Raw genomic sequence first — 19,522 nt, 5'->3', positions numbered from 1 at the left:
TATAGCCATTATCTATATTTCTATTCCAAGTTGGTTTAATTTGGCTAAATTAACGAACTTGGTGAATAGCATTAAGTTATATGTCCGTTTGGCGTTTGACAAGGCTTATCAGCAGGGGCGCCGGAAGCGGGGCCTCAAATTTTCTGCAGATGGAGGGGCAGGGGGGGCAATGGTGCCCTTTTAAAGTCATGTAAGCTACTGCACATTTTGCAATACAACAATTTCTGCTATTCGCTTTTAGCCTAATTATAATCTTTCATTTTTGCCTCAAAATAATATTTACGGCACAAAATTTTGCAACACAGTACAGGCCTTAAAACTCGTTTTTTTTTCGGCAGCCATCGTGGCCTACCGGGAGCTCCTTCTCGGCGGCCAAATCTGCGTGCTTGGAGGCCAAAATACAAAATAAAAATAACGATAGCACAAGTAAATAGAATTAAACTTGCAACAATGCTAAAATGATCACTTAGCGTTGTTGAAGTCTGGGCCTGGGCGACGTCCTACAATAGAATCGCTGCACTATACGCAATAACTGCTTTATCGGGATTGTAATCCAGTACTATCCAAACGACACTCGCACGAGTGTCTCCAATGTGGCTGATTTTATAAAAGTTCGCTACTCCCCTAGAATTCTTTTTAGCAACGAAAAACAACGTTCGACATGTGTTGACGATGACGGCAAGGTAATAAAATAAGTATTTCAATGATTAAAACATTACTTGTAGGCTCTGCCCTTTATCAGAACTGACGATGCACTAGCAAGTGCGAAATATTTTTTCTGTTACATCTACTGACATCTGATCCTGTTGCCTTCGCAATTGAGGTTTTAGCTATTTCAATGATGTACATTACTAAAAGAAGCATAATTTTTGCAAAATATGATCAAAAAATGTTTTCCCCATTGATGTCAACTAACTTTGTTCTCCTTTTTAACAACGGTTCAATGTCCGACAACATCGAATCGACATAAAAACGACAATATTGCCAGCCGATGTAAATTAGCAATTCGGATTAAGACTTTGTTAAAATAAACGTCGGGAATTACAAACAAGACTTACAGCGCTGGCGATCGCAGATGGATATTCCATCAATAACAAATATTCCCCACACAATGCAACAGTGGCGATTATGACGCGCGGACCTAACTTTGCGTCACTCTTTGATACTGCATGTTTTCGACAGTTAATCCACGATCATTGTAGACCTATTGCGAAATTAAATAATTGGCTAGGAGAGACCGGCGGCCAAACTTGGCCGATTGAGAAGGTAGCATCGGCGGTTCATTCAAGCACTACTTAGCGGCCATGGCCGCAGGCTGCTTTAAGGCTTGACAGTAGGTTACATCATTATAAAATAACATGATGCCCTTCTTTGTATACCGGACACTTGTAGGCTATCATTACTCGATACATAGTGAGCTGATAGATTAGCATTATCGCTATGTCTTATCTTAAAACTTGAAAAAAAGTTGGCCTTTTAGTAAACAAAAGTGCCCTTTTTTCGTAATCTTGCCCCCCCAGTCAAAAATCGTTCCGGCGCCCCTGCTTATCAGCCTACTCCAGTTGTTTCATATTCCGTGCAAATAGGCCGTGAGTGATAGGCTACATTGTTTTTACAAGTAAAGAAACAAAAAAGGCTACAAACGGAAACCTACTTAGTCTATAGCCTACGACCTAAGCCTATAAGACTTACTGTAGCAAATAAGACAATAATTTTCACTTATTATTTTATGTAAAGACACAGTAACGTAGAAAGGAATTTCAAGTCTATCAGAATTGTAGACCAGCAGCAATTTTTCTTCACAGTAACACATTACCAGCAGTTCTTTCAAGCGCCATAGCTTATGCACAGCTATGAGAGCCCATTAATAAGTTGCTTATCATTGTATCATTTGGCCTGTTTTTCTTACAAAAGTAACTTGAATAAAATATAACGATCAGTCCTTTGTTTGTTAACGTTGATTCTACGTTTTACGAAGATTCTACTAACTCCTAAACAAGTTAATGCCAGCGTGATTGTTTTCCACGTCACGCTTCATTGCACAGATCTGCGGGAAGATCTATTTAACGCTGAACACGAACCAAAAAGAAGATTCCGAAAATATTTTTTTTGAATTTCTCTTTTCATCGCTTATTTATACTTCACTCTGTCAATCTCGGTAACCGGCCCTGCGTCAAAAGCCTTTACAATTATGCGAAACAACCAGGAATAACTTATCAAGGCTGATATAGTCTTTCGCTGCTTCCTGTCTGTTGTGGTATTTAGATAGCTATTTTATTCGTATTGTCGCAATTGTCGCAACAGACAAAAGAAAAGGTTTCTCTCTCTTCTCTCTCTCTCTTGTAAGCTTAGTTTAAATGGCAAAATCGTCATTTCCGTAGGGTGGCAATTGACTTGTAGACCGTATGGTCGTTTCGTTGTCTCCCAGTCGGTATGGGAACTTGTGTAACTTTGCATTGTGTACATTAATTGCATATTTCAAACATCTACCTATGCTCCTGTTACTGACAAATAAAACATTGATTGATTGATTGATTGTCAGTCCGAGGATAAAGATTCAAAACCAACCAACCAAACGAATCTATGTCCAACCTGTGACCAAACCAACCATGACCAACAAATTTATGACTAAACCAACCAACCATAACGTCCGGCTGTTATTGCTTTTCGCTTTTATCCTGTTGAGTGTTGTTTACAACACGTTTTTTTACTGATTATTTTATTAGGTGGAAGGTGGACCGCGCAGAATTATATTTATTTTGTCAAAATGACGGTGATATGCACGCCCTGTCACCGAGTTTGAAAGAGTGAAGTTTCCAATTGTTAAAGTGTTGTTATCTGTGAGTTATTCCATCTACTAAGTGCTGCTGAATGGAGAGCAGTCCCTGGTATGCATTGCACAAGCGCACACCTCGAGAGCCGAACCATCACTGCTTGATCTTGGAATTTAGTCAGACACCTAACCAAAACCAATTGAGGTACTGGTACGGACATGATTGGATTCAAAGGAAGAGCTTTGTTGTTGACCAGTGTAATGAATAGCCTGAAGGTGTTTGGTCATGTACCACCAGTGGAAGATCAGCTGTGAGTTTGGAATCAAATGTGACACTTTTTTTAACTTTTTTTTACAGAGCATTAAAAGTATGTAGGTATTGCGTGTTCTGTATTAAGCTGCTTTGCATTATCTGTCAGCCTGTTTGATTAGGCATCTTTAAATATCGCAAACCTTGTATCATACCTAGTTGAATTGATAGCCATGAAATTTTTTTAAACTTAAGGTCTTGACCTTAATATCTTAAGCTTTATTACCTTTAACCTATAAAAGCTTATATTTGCCCCAATAAGAGCCTTCTACAATCATAACTGCAGCCTAGCCTATTTGAGCAGTTGACTACTAGATGCCTAAATTGTCTTTTGCTGCTCCTGGAGCGTCCTTATGCATTCCTCTATGTTTATGAATTGCATATTATTGTGATGTAAGATTGTGTACTGTGCTATTACCGGTATAGACTTATCGGCACTTTCTCTCTAAGTTATTTCTCCCTCTCTATTCTGTGCCGTGTGCAGGCTAAGAAAACCTCAATTTCGTATTATTTGTTGGGCTGTTTACTCGTCTATAAAACTAACTGTTTTAAATTTGAGTTAGTTAGTGCATGGTTTTATGTCTTTCTCCGTTATTGCGAAGGTTGGGTGTGGGTCAATGGGCCAACTTTTAAAATTGGCAATGAGGACTAGATACTGAAAAGAGATCATTGCTTATTTTATTCTTGAGGAACTCTGATCATCATCAAGCAGAAGACAGAAAGAACTGTTTTGTCGATTTTCTTTCAACACAAAAGATGATTGAAAAAAAGTACAATATTTCAGGTAGCGAACAATTTTTCACAGTCTATCTGTGTGTAGGGGTGTTCAATTTCGATTCAATTTCGATTAAAGTGATATTCGAAATTCGTTTTTTGTGTCGGACATATTCGAAGTTATAGCCGTCCTTTCGGCTGAACGCGGTTGAAAGTAACTCGAGTGGGGCGAAATCTGTCTTGTCGCATTTTGCAAGTGAAAAAAGACTTCGACGCGTGCACATCGTCGATCACGTGACTATCACACGCTCTCGCGGGTCGAACAGCCAGTCCCGCACCAGGGATGCCAGGTTGGCATTTTTAATGCCAAATTTCTCTCATGCATGAAGATAGCTAGGTTGTGCAATAGCAGAAAGTGAAGGCTGAGCTTTGTCACAGTTTTATCCATTTTTTACCAAATCCATAGATGCCTAAGCCGTGGGGGCAGGGCCGTAGCCAGATCGCAGAGCAAGGGGGGGGGCAACTTTTTTTAGGGGGAGGGCAAAGAAATTTAAATGGGCAAAATCATTATAATTGTAGCTGTTGCTCGAGAATGTTTGAGATTTTGTCAAGGGGGGGGCAAGGTCCCCTGGCTCCCGGCTGGCTACAGGCTGGGTTTTTTTTTTCACTGAGACTTTTCGGTCATTTGTCCGAAATGACTTGAAAAAATTTGGTCATTTTTTATTTATTTCGGTCCTTTTTGGTCATATATAGTCAATTGACTACATATTTTTTCGGACATTTTGACCGAATTGACTATATTTTTTTCGGACAATTTCCAAAAAAATCGGTCAATGACCGATAAATGACCGGAAAAAAAAACCCAGGCTACAGGCCTACGTGGGGGCCAGGCCCCCCACATATTTCTGTGTGGGGACAGCTTTTTATGCTGTATTGTTACATAAAACAATAGATGAACTAGCGATCGGCAGCAGGAAAACACTTTTTGAATGCAAACCGCAACAGCTTCGCGGTAAATAATCACTATAGAACGAGTTGCGATGCTACAATCCAACACCAGACAACAAAATCTGTCATTTTTACACTGATTTAATGTCTGCAGACGTTGAATCAATATAAAAATAACTGATTTTGCTGCCTGGGACATAGCAAAAATCTACCATTTTGCGTCGATTCAATGTCATCAGATGTTGAATGCACCCAAAAACAACATAATTTGCTACGTAGATGGAGCGTGCATTTAGCTTTATGCACTTGCAAACATACTCGATGTCGCTTTCGAGTCGAAACCTCTGCACTCTACAGTGAAATGTCGCGGCAGTGAAAATGAACTTGAAGTGTTTGTGATCCCAGCGACCTCGGCTCCAGCGGAGCGATCGTTTTCAAAAGCTGGCCTAACCGTCACGAAGCTGAGATCCCGACTGACGGGTGACCATGTCGATCAGCTTTTCATAAACACCAACATGGGCCTGGAGCTGTAGACGTTATTTTGTGTTTTTTTTTTTCGCAAATTTTCATGACTTTTTTTTGCGTTTTCTAGCGAATTTTTATGTCGTTTCTTTCAATAAAATCACATTTTGCAGTGTGGTGAATAGTTGTGATATTTGAAATCGAAAATAAATTGAATTTCGATTTTCGAATATTCAAATAATTGAAATTGAACACCCCTATCTGTGTGCTATGCTACCTTTATAATAATAGCCTAGTTTATGGGTCATTTCTTGTCAAGTTTTAAAATTTAGTTTTATAAATTTTCAATTTTGCATACAATTTTTTTTTTTCTGGGGAAGACTATTTTTCATTCTTTATGCTGTACACAATTTAACAGTATTGCTTTTGTGTTAACAGAAACACTGAGAAGAAACAAAAAAAATCTTACTAATTTAATATCATAATGTTACACTCATTTTAAAGATAGACATTAACTTTGTTTCAAAGGAATCCATGATGCTTTCCTTGGAGAACGCTTAAATGCAATCGACATATTGGTGATTGTGGCTTACTTTCTGATTGTCTTAGGAGTTGGGTTATGGGTAAGCTTGATCTGTTAACTTGCCATCTGGTGGTTTTAGACCAGGGGTCACCAACCTTTTTTGCATGCGGGCCACTTTGGCATTAAGGAGAGCTGTGGAGGGCCGCACTAATAAAATGTTAGGTAGGTTGACTCTTATGGTAGAAAAGAACGCATTTCGTACCCAGTATCTAGCGTTACATAATGTTCATATTTATGTTAGAATACCGCAGCAACAAAATTAATGGAACAACACTACTGCCAGGCCAAGCTCCTTTAACAACACTTTTGACTTTTTTAACAATGCCTAATAAACGAGCCTACGAGGCCACTTGTTTTGTGCACTTATAGCGAGGCGAGCGGTTTTATCAGAATATTCATCGCCAAGGAAGAGTGGTGTTGTTACTTCGCTTCAAAAAAGATATCTTGCAATTAACAATTTCAGTAAACAAGGAAATGTTTGACACATTGCAATACAGGCAACAATAGTGACCTGCAAACATATTAGCGAAAAATAGGCTCCAATAACAGGGAAAAAGAAACCAGGCAACATGAAACAAACGCTTGTGGAAATCATCGAAAAATCGTAATTTTATCGTAATGCATGAACAGTCTTCCCTCTAAAAAGCCATGAGTTGGTTTTTCATCCTTTATGTGAGAGTCTATAAAATCGATTTTCTTTTATTATAGACAACTTTCGCTTGCGGCGCTTATCAGCGTGGCAAGAATTTGTTAATTTACAACATTTTGCAATACTTGCTTCGGCAGTACATTATGCTAAAATTGGAGCCATACAGAGAAGATTAGTACGGCCCCTGCGCAAGGATGACACGCAAAATCGGTCGGTTGGTGGAATCGTATGCAAAGCGAAAATATGCTTCCCGGAAAGTATTTTTTGCCTTCGTGCTCTTTAACTCCTCAAGAAAAGTATTTTTGGTTATACTTGTACGCTGATACCTTTCGCGGGCCGCAGCGATACAGCGTGGCGGGCCGCATGCGGCCAGCGGGCCGCCAGTTGGTGACCCCTGTTTTAGACCATTGCTTTTTGAAAGTCATATTTTGCACTACATGGAATCTGTACAACTAAATATAACAGAATATATATATTATCCTTTTTTTACAGTATGTACGTTTCTCTTACCGGTGCCATCTCTTGAATTTACTGGTACAGGTTTTCACGTTAAATCTCTTCATATAGCAACTCTTAAAGTCTTAGTTCAACAAATAGGATATGGTACCTTTAATACTTAATTAAAAAACATTTTTCATTTTGTTGATAAAACGCTTAAATCTAATCAGGGCTTATCTTTAATTGGTTCATATTTTCATGGTCATATCCGACATCATGTGTTTGGTTCTTTAACTATTATATATCAATTTCACAGGCTATGTGGAAAACCAACAGAAGTACGGTTGGAGGTTATTTTCTTGCTGGAAGAAGTATTTTATGGTGGCCAGTAAGTAAACTGTTGCAGCATTTAAGATGTGATTTACTTAAAATAATATAACTTTACAGCTTTTATGTCATATAATTGTTGCACATCCATGCCATCCCAGTATATATCAATAAATCAGCAAACAAAGAAATATACTAGCCTACTGTACAGTACACATACCAAAAAGTACGCAATTGCACAGTCACTGCAGTGTAATACGTCTTTTGCATAATACGTAATACAAATCTTAATTTTTAATTTTATCACCTCATTTGCTATCAAACAAAGCAATGACACAACACATGTAATAAGACAAATCTACATACATACCGTACTATGTATTTTATTTTCTGACTTTCTGAGTAGACAAACTGAAATACTTGTGTCAGTGTCTCTATGGAAAGTAATTTGAAAGTGATTTAGTAAATATATAATGTCTATGCATTTGAAAAGTTTTGAGTTACTCTTCTGAAAACAATTGCTATATTTTTTACTTATGTGAAGTTAACGCAATGAATCATTGATTAGGTGGTCAATAGTTGTGACCTTGTAGAACTATCTCTTGCCCTGTAAAGCAGTCAATTAAATTGCATCGAGAGTCCTCTACTTAAAAAGTGGGTTGTACACAAATGTACAGCTTTATTTTCTACTTGTGATAAACGATTTGCAGTCTTGCAAATCATCATTCAAACTCAGTTTTCTCAACTGTTCTTTCTATGTTCTTTTTAATCGTTCCCATTCCCTTTTTCCTATCTACCTTTAAAATCAACGTTTCGAAGAAAACTTCCTTTTTCTTGTTAGGTGGTAATAGAGATGGAGTGATATAATAGGATGGTAGTAGAAGTAGAGTGGTAATAAAGATGAAGAAAGCATTCTTGTTAAACAAGGTTCTCATAAGTAAGCGTTATCATTTTTGACAGTCAGTTTCTTTCAGGTTGGAGCCTCCTTGTTCTCAAGTAATGTGGGAAGTGGACATTTCATTGGCTTGGCTGGATCTGGGGCAGCCAGTGGGATCGCAGTTGGGGCTTATGAGTGGAACGTAAGAACTATTCAGCTGTGCCAAATGTGCTAAAAAATACAAAACTTAATTTTTTTTTAAATTTTTGTATTTTTAACTGTGATAAGTCATAATATTGAGTGAAAGTGTCATTGCAGACAGCTTGACATGCAAAGTTGATCCAGAAGAGTTGAATGTCTTTCATTTAACATAAATTAATTGCAATACTACTGTTTTACCAGGCTATGTTCATTGTTCTTCTACTTGGCTGGGTTTTTCTGCCTGTCTACATTGCATCTGGAGTAAGTTGAGATAGTAAATGTCATGCTTGATTTAATATCTACTTGTTATGAATTTTACTCACAGCTATGTCTATGTTTTAACCATGGCGATCTGTATACGCAGGCCTTGGCAACGTACGAACTGGAGGGCTGACTGAAGGCCGATGTATTTTCAATTTTGAAGTTTAAGCTAAATTCACTTTATATTCCTTTTAAATGGTAATTTAAACAATTTAAATAGCCAAAGTGGGATCACTGAATCTCAAATCACTGCAAAACTCCTAAAATTATGTTGACAAAATGACAATATTTTCCGAAATACTGGTGTTGCCAGACGCCCTTCGAATTTCCAGTACAAGTGCCAAAATCTATCCCGTTATTTGAATGGTAAAAACAGCACAAAAGTAACTCAAACTCTCACAAAATATAAACAAAGACTCTATTTATCAACTAATACTCAAACTATCAACTTATACTCGCGATTTTGGCTACTAACAGATCGGCCTTCAGTCAAATTTTAAGCTGCACGTTGCCATGGCCTGTGTATAAAGGTGGCCATGGTTTTAACACATGCAAAGCAAACAGTAAACCACGTGCAAATAAACAATATAATTCATTTCATCACCGTGTGTTGTTTTTGATTCATAGTTTGGCTTTCATATGTACCTCAAACCTCGATTTCACTTCCTCACATGTTTAGGTTATTACAATGCCTGAATACATGTACAAACGATTTGGTGGAAAACGAATCCAGATGTGCATCTCTGTCATCTACCTCTTTATTTACATATTCACCAAGATCTCTGTGAGTTCCCTTCATTTGTTTCATGTTGTTAGTTGTTCGGTGGTTGCATTTATGGAACTGCTACAGTAGCGTGTAGCTGGCATTTGTGCAGTGGCTGAAGAGGTTTGTAACATGACTTGTAGGGCAGGCACAGTCACATAGATGCCCACACTGGGGCGCCGAGATATGTTTATGTCGCTGCACTGTGGTACTTTTTGTTACTTTTTTAATTGCAGCTTATTAATAAGTATATACATTTAACCCATCACAGTTTTTGGTGTAATTTTAATTGCTTCATTCAAGCTTTCAGAATACTAATATAATAATATTATAATTGATACTCATACAATAAATTCAGGCCTTAAAACTCGTGTTTTTTTCTGGCAGCCATCGTGGCCTACCGAGAGCTCCTTCTCGGCGGCCAAATCTGCGTGCTTGTAGGCCAAAATACAAATAACGATAGCACAAGTAAATAGAATTAAACTTGCAACAATGCCAAAATGTTGTTGAAGACTGGGCGACGTCCTGCTATAGAATCGTTGTACCAGGCAATAACTGCTTTATCGGGATTGTAGTCCGGTATTGCGGGACCATCTAACGACACTAAATTGTTTCAACTGCATACCGCCTTTCATAAAACCTGAGTGACCATTTATACCGTTATAATGTCACCAAATTGAAGGTGTGAAGTCACTAACACACAGCGAAAACATTTCTCAACTCTGAAGACAGGTTTTTCCCCTCGGATGTCAACTAACCTACCCAGACAACAAAATCCGTCATTTTTACATTGATTCTACGTTTGCAGTCCTTAAATCAAGGTAAAAATGACAAATTTGTTGTCTGGGTAGTTCTCCTTTTTAACAACGATTCAATGTCCAACAACATTGAATCGACATAAAAACGACAATATTGCCAGCCAATGTAAATTAACACTTCGGATTAACACTTTGTTAAAATAAACGTCGGGAATTACAAACTAGACTTAAAGCTGGTGATCGCAGTTGGACATTTTCCATACAATAGCAAATGTTTCCGCAGAATACGACAGTGGTGATTATGACGCGCTGACCTAATTCTGCGTCACTCTTTGATACTAGACATTTTCGACAGTTAATCCACGACCATTCTATTGCGAAATTAAATAATTAGCTAGAAGAAACCGGTGGCCAAATTGGCCGACCGAGGAGGTAGCACTGGCGGTCATTGAAGCACTACTTAGCGGCCATGGCCGCGATGGCCGCCGGCTGCTTTAAGGCTTGATAATGCAGTAATATGATAACACTGCAACAAAGATGAGAAGGGTTTTCGAGGGTGGGAGATTTGCAAATGAGTTTTCCCGTATCAAATCTGTTTTTTTAGCCATCACAAGTTTAACGTGTGGTGATGGCTGCAGTGGAAAAAACAGATTTGACACGGGAAAATGGACGAAAATGCGGTCCGTTTTTCCGTATCAAATCTGTCGTTTTAGCCATCACAAGTTTACGTGGGATGGCTGCAGTGAAATAAAAAGATTTGACGCGGGAAAACGGACTTCAATTTCAAACTCAGCGACCCAAATTTACCCTAAAAACAATCTTTTTGTTCAATATTCAATTGTTCATGCACCAGAAAGTTGGTTGCAAATTGTTGACCTGTGTAATTTATATAGCAGTAATAATGTATATTACTTAATACTCTTGACAAACCTACCAAGCAGAAAATCAATCAGGCCTAAAGATATAATCAAAATGTCGTAATATATTATAGGCCCAACCAAAAACACTCTGCAAAATACACTGTGTAATGTGTATGTAATAACGCCTACATCGCCGGTGACACTGTGTGGATACTTACCTGGCGTGTGCCCACTAGTCGTGCTCCGTGGTTGAAGGATTAAACAAATTCGATGCTTTCAACTCTGCTTCTGCAAAAAATATTTGAATTCGGTGTGCGCTAGTTAAAATGTTTTGAATTTTTCAGGTAGATCTATACGCGGGAGCTATATTTATAAATCAGGCATTGAAGTGGAATTTGTACTACTCTATTTTGGGCTTGTTATTCGTGACAGCTGTTTACACAATTGGAGGTAGGATTGTTTGTAGGACAGTCTTTTGGGCTTTGAAAATTATTTTTCGATTTGTTGAATGAAAAACAAAGTCTTCCTTGCTTTGCCTTGCGGCTCACCTTGACACAGTAGCTACAACTTAATTTGCATGGAAGGAAAATGTTTGTCAATTAGACCCGCATTTATGGTTTACTGCTGCATTAACTCTCTGGGTTTTTTTGTTTTTTCATCGTAGGCTGTCTCCGTTGGTCCCATATTTTTCAGATTAGATTTACATTAACATCCTCTCTTCCACAGGCGGTCTTGCCGCAGTGATATACACGGACACTTTGCAAACGGCAATAATGTTGGTCGGGGCATTTGTTCTCATGATTGTTGGTAAGTGCACTGTCACGTCATAATGATTTACGGAAGTTTGGTGCCAATCATCTGGTTGTTGCTTTCCATCATGTTGCTTTGCTTGCAGCAGGGGATGGCCTTCACTTTTTTATTGTTTCTTTGTTTATGGATTTGTGACTGCCAGCTACAGATATGTGCCTTATCATCCTCTTCACGTTTCGCGTTTTAAACCATCAAAGGTTTTGGTACCTGGAAATACTAGAATATCGCTGATTGTAGGTGATGTTTGTTATTCTTCCCAACTCGGACACGTCTGTAACAAAATAGAAATTGATATCCCCAATGTTCATTTTGTATTGCCCGTGATGAATGTTGCGAACATAAAACTTTAGTTAGTGCAGAACTTGACCTTATTCTTGTTTCTGTTATTGATTTGTAAACACGGTACAATAACATTTAAGGTTTTGTTGATATTGGTGGCTACAGCGGATTGGTCGAATCTTACATGACGTCTGCACCAACGTTCCGGTTGGCTAACCACTCCGAGTGCGGGTTGCCACGCAACGATTCGTTCCATGTCTTTAGGAGTGTCCACTCAAGCTTCCCATGGACTGGCGTTGTCTTTGGGATGCCGATCCTCTCTGTCTGGTATTGGTGTGCGGATCAGGTATTCAGTTATGAAACCCAAACAACTCTTACGATCTTTCACTGGACAATTATTCACCAAAAGCAGGCAATTTTCTTCCCGAAGTCTACTTTTTACGGCGTAATTTCAATGTATTTCACATCCTTGCAATCGCAGGTGATTGTTCAGCGCACACTAGCAGCAAAGAATTTGACGCAAGCCAAAGCAGGAACAATACTTTGCAGTTACCTTAAAGTCTTGCCGATGTTCCTGATGGTGATGACTGGGATGATCAGCAGGGCCAAGTTTCCGGGTAGTTACCTGAAAGTGTTTAGTTTATTAGCTGTGATGCATCCATGTCTGCTGCTGAGCTTTCGTTGATAGTTTATTATAGTAATATTATGTCGCCCTTATGTAGTATTTTTTCACTGGATGAAAACTGGACTACTACTACTACACCTGATGTACAGGAAGGCCTAAGTATCATTTGGTTGTTGTGGCAATTTTGGAAAAGAAAGGAAGTTCTTTCGCAGAGATTTAAACTCACAACGTAATATTTTCTAGATTAAGATTTGTTATATTTCGTTAGACCAGGTTGGGTGTGTTGTGCCAGAAGTTTGCTCTGCCGTGTGCGAGAACCGCCACAGCTGCTCAGACATCGCCTACCCCAAACTGGTGATGGAGCTTCTGCCACCAGGTTGGTTGCTAAGTGGACAGAGTTTTATTTAAGAACTAACTTGTATCACAAACACATCACACAGGCAAATGGCGATGACTGGCGCACCCTTTCTAGCTTGAACAAATACCAGACGGTTGTTTAATGTTTAGTCGTCCTCAAAACAATAAGAAACAAAAGGAAATAGCTCGAACATTTTTGGCTTTCTTGGAGCCTTTATTATGAAATATGGCAGTTAGAAAGTTTAAAACTTTCTGTGCTTGGTTTTCACTTATTCACATGAAACTTTGTGCATAAACGTGATGTTGCAACTGCAGCTTCCTTGGCTTTGCTGGTAAATGGTTCATATACTTGTTATGAAAGCAGAAAAATTTAACTGAGTTGAAAACTCGCCTAAAATGTTTTTACTATTTCTTGCTACCAATACAATTTGTTGCGTTGATTGTTGGTTGTCGACGCCAGCAGGAGTCTTGTTGGTTGTCGACGCCAGCAGGAGTCTTCCATTTTTGTATTTTTCGTAATTAATTTCTAGAAGTTAACTTTCTATTGCTTGGATTTTGATCGAGTTTTGTGAAACCCTTTCTGACATCGGACCATAAACTTCACTCCAGGAGCGCGAGGCCTCATGATGGCGGTCATGTTGTCGGCTTTAATGAGCTCATTGACCTCCATCTTCAACAGCAGCAGCACAATCTTCACCATGGACATTTGGAATAGACTGAGGAGCAAGTCAACAGAAAGAGAACTGATGGTGGTTGGAAGGTAGATATTCAATAACTGGGATTTCTAACCGAAACGTTATCCCTGGATTTACTTGGGTTCGGACTGTGGTTCTGAGACATGATGTTTTATTTACTCCTATACTTGTATTGGCGATTATTTCGAGAAAACCCAAGTTTGAATTATGTTAGTTTTTATTTATATAATCCCTTAGACAACTTGATCTTGTTTTACTGGATTTGCCTTCATTTACACAAGATTGGATATTCCATGTCATTGTATTCATTGAAATGTGGCGAAAGTCTTGTATTTGATCGGCCATGATTCTGTTCGTGTTTGGAATCACTAATTCATGAGTCGCACTTCTGGTCGATCTCAATCGTAAGAAAATGCATTAAGGCTCAATAGAATGGATGAAGAGTCTTTGGAGCATCCGCATCATCTTTGTACGCGGTGATCTTAAAGTCCGGGATTTACTGTGCTCCTGGCTTAAAAGTTAATAAGCGACTTTATAAACAGCGGTCTTCATTTTCTGTTGCAGAGTTTTTGTTTTCGCGTTGGTGATTTTAAGCATCGTTTGGATCCCCATCATACAAGCGGAAGAAGGAGGACAACTCTTCAACTACATCCAGAAGATTAGCGCCTATCTCCAACCTCCCATCGCAGCTTGCTTTGTCCTCGGAATGTTCTGGAAGAGAGTCACTGAAGCTGTAAGCAGAAACTGTGTAAAAAGCTTACATCCCAGTTGAGGTTGTGCATCAGCTCAAAATATTTCTTTGATATTTTAGGCATGAGCCGCATATTGCCTTAAAACTTTAGATCAAGTACTTATCATAATTTATCATCATTTTCTGAAGCCAATAGTGCACTGAGTATTCTGCAATCATTTGTTCTCACCGGCTTCGATCAGCAGCAACTAATTTCACCACGTACATCCTCGCAGAGGCTGCTGGAGTAAGGTTTAGGATTTCTTGGACTGAAAAGAAATGTAGTGACAAAATTGTGGGTTCTGCAACAACAGAAAGGATGTCTATGTCTATAATACAGTCAGGTTTAGAATATCATAATCGCCAACGTCTGCATCAGGCACATAATCATCGTCAAGTCCTCTCCCTCGTCTGTTATGTTATTCGACCAGTATGTTCTATCTTCAAGTCTTTTTCCTCAGACTTCGTTTTGTATAATGGCACTTGCTAAAAGATAGTATCTTCATTGAATTTTGTTTTAAAATGAGGCTTAATTTCAGGGGGCGTTTTGGGGCTTGTGTTTGGGCACATTGGCCGGCATCATTCGGTTGATTATTGACTTCGTTAAAGCCGACCTCATCTGCGGGGAGGATGAAGATGGGTTGCTTGTATCACGTGACCTCCACTACCTCCACTTTGCAGTGCTGCTGTTCGTCTTCACTGTTGTCGTCATCACTGTCATCAGCTACCTCACCAAACCATGGCCAAATGACGTGGTGAGTCGTGATTGGTTGAGGTATTGTAGATTGTGTAAATATTTCTCTGGTGTGGAATCAGTTTAAAATTGATAGTCACAATTTGTGCAGCTCCATTGCACCAGTTAGTTGCCCGATTTGGTTTTAAATGTCGCAATGACACATCAAGGTGTTATCTCTTATTTGTGCATAGTTTGATAAACAGTGAACTCATCCACAGTTTGGAGGTCCGACGTGGTGGACCAGACATGAGACGCTGGCCTCTGACCCAATGCATTTACGGGAGGCCGACCAAGCTACCGAGCAAGCCCAGTTAGTCAGCAATGACCAGTTAAATGAAGGAATTCTTTATGGAAACTCTCGTCCTTCGGCCGAGGGACTCATGGATGATGACCAACAACCCGGAAGCACCACTTTCAACGACATAGGTGAGCTGGTGTGCCACAGCCTTCCATATCGCTTCTTGCATGTGCGTGAACTATCGTGGCCTCTTTAGCGAAAACCATCTGCTCAGAGTCAGCTTTGCTTTGCGTGTTGAAACGTGATTTGAAAAGCTCGGATGTATCCCAAGTAAAACTAGCATTTTAGTTTCTATGTCGGGCTGTACAAAAGTTAATTACGTTCACTTGCTTTTCAGATTTAGGACAATTTTCCAACTTCAAGCCCCCACAGCAATGTAAGCGCAGTCTACCAGGTCCTGCGTCCGTGTCTTATGACAGGAGTGGTGTTCGCTTTAACATATCTCAGCTAGATAGCGCACACGTGCAACATACGGCCGAGTTCAAGACAGGTTTGTTCATTGTTCTTCTGTAAAAACGTCAGTGACTCTTCAGTCATCGGTGCAGCACTTGGCGACTCACTGCTTGACGAAGGTTTATGTCGTTTCTATCAGATGTGTTTTCAGCAAGCCAATGTTTAATGGCATATCTGCCTTCATTTTTGCTAAAGAATAATACGCATCCAGGCTTGTGCGTTATATTGTTGTTGTTTCAGTTGCATTTGCAATTTCATGTCGTGGTTTAAATGGAGAATGACCGAGAGTAGTTTGAGTGTTGTTGATTTCAGGGAAAGTAGGATCCTCTGTATGAATCCGATTAGATGTTGTGTAGAAATACGCTAAGAAAGTCACATTTGTTGGGTGATTCCCAACAAAATCTTATGGAAGTAAACTTTGAATTGCGTGATAAAATGTGTTGGTGGTTTTGCCATCTAAACTAGTTCTAGATCTCTAACTCGTGTCTTGATGGTTGTTCTTCCTCCAGAAGAGACGAAGTTCTGGAGGAAAGTGCTCAGCTTTTTGTGTGGGTTTGAAGGAGCGTCCATGCAACCAATGAAGAATGTAATTACTCAGAAGATCGACTCCTTATCTGAGGATCCGTTCTGGAGGAAGGTGGTCAACATCAATGCGCTCGTTTGCATCTTCTTCGCTCTTTCATTGTGGATTGCGTTTCGTTGATGATGCGCGCATATGTCACGATTTTACGCCTTAGTTTTAGCTCTGCCGTCAACTTTATAATTCTATCCAATTATTTGTTTTTGTCATCAGGGCATAAAGTTGCAAGTTTGCAAAATGCACCTCTGTCATAACCTAAACTAAGTAATATTTAGTACAATTGCTGTTCTGCTCCATCACTTTGTTGAAATGTCCACCCCATCTTGCCGTTACGACCAGAGTGGTAATACTTGTTCCAATCATATACAAACGATCATTTTTCCATTTTATTTAATATTTCTATGCAGACAATAGTTGCTTTGTTTCATCGATGGCTGCTCGGTGTTGACGTTATCACACTTGTACGCACGAAACAGCTCGCTCAGCCAATAATGACGATTGCTGCTTCCTCTTGTACACCGTCTAGCGCTTGGTATTTTTTGTTCTCTACCAGCACCAGTCATTTCACTTTGAAATGTACAGCATTGACCGTACACCTTAACCTTTTAAACTTAGTTTCGTGCTGGCTTTTCGTCAGACGCAGATCTTTCAATGTTTAACTTACATCAAAATACATCTCTTTTTAAATCACCAAAGTCATAATTAGGCACTGATGAGTGCAACTGTGCCTGATTCAAGTGGTGCTTGAATGAGTTGGATTTGCACTACCACTTGAATGAGCCGAGCTTCTACCGCAGCTCTGTTCGCTTAGAGGACGTTCACTGCTTTATTGGTCGGTGTACTGTGACGTTTCTGATTGTTACGCACTTGTTTTCCAAAGTTGCCAACTCATTACCTTCTGCTTTTATCTCCTACACTTACTGCATTTACCGAATCACTCTGCCAAATGCCAAACAAGGCGTGCAAGTATTTGTACCTTCGACATATTGCATCATATCGTACAGCACTTACCATGTTGGATCATTGTTTTTGTACTTACCGTTTGATTCGCATACTTCCCACTTGACTTACTTACGCCTATTGTATGGTCGTCATATGCTTCACTTGGGAGTGTACCTCATCGATGCCGCCCTTCCATCAAGTGAATCATCATAAAGGGGGTGCACAATATCTTGTGATGCTATTTTCTTGCTCCCCTAAAAATGCTGTATGCCACCGACCTATGCAACGCGATACGAGGTATCTCCATATAATCCCTAGGTAGCCTCAATCTGCATGCTTCTCTTACTGCTTTAGAATGAATGTGTTTTACTTAGCTATACTTTAGATTGCTTGCATTACAATCGGCTACTGGTGTTAAATTTTTAAATGTTGGTCATATTTCTTGTATATTCTTGTATTTAGAGTTACTTTATTCCAGTGTTTTCGATGCTCCCTTGTGTGCTACATAGTGGCAACCTCACAATGTTATCAAATGCTAATGTTCTATCGATATATTTGGTGAATCTTACTAGCTTGCCCTTGGTGTGGTCCCCAAGCAACTACAGTCTTTGTGTTGTAAGTTTGTTGAATTGCACAGGTGCAAGTTCAGCCTTGTCCTGCGAAGATAACAATAAGCGATCATGAACTTTTGCCTCATTCATCATTACAGAGGCTACACTATGCATTTACAGTAGTTTGTCACTTGGTGTAGACTGAACGAAGTATGCGTAAGTGATTACTGCCAAGTAGTTTGCTATCTTTCCATGTTATTGTCAACTTTTTAATGCTGTGTGTGTTGTATTGAATGTTAAAAGTGTTGATTTTGAGCGGAACTTAATTGACGTACTGAACCCAAACCAATTAACGCCTGTGATCGCACAATAGCCTATTTTCAAAGCCTTCATATATGGCGCAGCAATCCAGGCCTGAAACAACCCATTTCTATGATCAAGGTTTTTGATGTATAGTATTTTGATGCTGCTGTATGGTTTTGGTCAAACGACTTTGAATATCTTAATTTTGGTAAAATGTTTGAAATATCAGCACCGTGACAGCACTAGTGTCGTGCATTGGCTCAGGCCACGCATTTGTGGAACTTGTTTGCGAGTCCACAATTGTTGGTGCCCCACTTTAATCCTTTACAAGGCCGGTCATTATTTTCTATTGCCTCAGGTTGGTGTCGACTTCATGGTATTAATTTGTGTCTATGAATGTCAATTACAATAAATTCACTCTGGTTTTTAACTTAATGATGATTCTTGTTTGTCTGAGGTCCATCCTTTCTCTACGTTACGTTGTATGCCTGGGCTGCATTAACTATAAAAGAGTCAAGTTCCGCCCCGTTAGCTTTATATTGGTTACGCGCCTGGCTCAAGATCGACTCTCAGGGTGTGCGCTTTAGCAACGCACTTTCAGGACTGCTCTCCATTCAGCGGCACCTAGTGAATGGAATAATTCCCCAGCAACAACAATCGGAAACTTCACCCTGCCAATATCGGTTACCGGCCCTGCGTCAAGAGCCTCTACAAGTATGCGAAACTACCAGGAGTAACCTATCAAGGCTTTGCCTGTCCGAGAATAAAGATTCAAAAACCAAACCAGTCACCCAATCTGCTGTCTCATCCAAAGCGAGTACTTATCTATCAAGTAGCTATCTAGTCACACCGCCAGTTGCTTAAGGTATGCGGAGCCACCTGATTTTTTCAACTAATTCATTTATTTTCAACTGTTATCTTTGGTGGCCGTGCTTAAATTTGCATCGCATGCACGTTTTAAACTTCTGTGGTTTTGCCGCCGTTTCCTTTTGTTGGTGTTGTTCACGTAAACTATTGGTAACTTTATCATTGCTGTTGTTTTCCTACAAAGAAAAATAAATTGAATTGGCGCAAACAAGAGAAGAATCCGCGAAACGTTGTTGTGAGATGAGAGGTTTGAAGGCAAAACGACAAGAGCAAATGAAATTGGTTCGACTCTCAAAAGTAGCGCACAGCAAATGTAGCTGTTTCTTCAACTAAGTTACTGTACAAGCACTTCAAGTTGTCGATCTTGATGTC

At 39.4% G+C, this 19,522-nt stretch overlaps 1 protein-coding gene and 1 non-coding gene across 2 annotated transcripts; both read left to right on the top strand.

Annotated features, from left to right (window-relative positions):
- Nucleotides 1-2,711: 2,711 nt before the first annotated feature.
- Nucleotides 2,712-19,348, top strand: LOC145775805 (sodium/myo-inositol cotransporter 2-like). The gene is made up of 17 exons (XM_082587175.1): nt 2,712-3,867; nt 5,736-5,830; nt 7,194-7,265; nt 8,179-8,283; nt 8,484-8,543; nt 9,223-9,327; nt 11,269-11,374; nt 11,651-11,731; nt 12,154-12,359; nt 12,495-12,630; nt 12,907-13,014; nt 13,605-13,755; nt 14,255-14,423; nt 14,960-15,175; nt 15,375-15,582; nt 15,792-15,944; nt 16,417-19,348. The coding sequence occupies exons 1-17, from the start codon at nt 3,840-3,842 to the stop codon at nt 16,608-16,610; spliced, it is 2,193 nt and encodes a 730-aa protein (XP_082443301.1). The 5' UTR covers nt 2,712-3,839; the 3' UTR covers nt 16,611-19,348.
- LOC145776422 (U6 spliceosomal RNA) lies at nt 6,561-6,669 on the top strand. The gene has a single exon (XR_014290223.1). It is a non-coding gene; the product is annotated as a U6 spliceosomal RNA (small nuclear RNA).
- Nucleotides 19,349-19,522: the final 174 nt, after the last annotated feature.

The sequence above is a fragment of the Aplidium turbinatum genome, chromosome 8 (genome assembly GCF_918807975.1).
Source record: "Aplidium turbinatum chromosome 8, kaAplTurb1.1, whole genome shotgun sequence".
Lineage (NCBI taxonomy): Eukaryota > Metazoa > Chordata > Ascidiacea > Aplousobranchia > Polyclinidae > Aplidium > Aplidium turbinatum.
The sequence above is the reverse complement of the archived record's forward strand: the minus strand, read 5'-3'. Positions and strand labels throughout refer to the sequence as shown.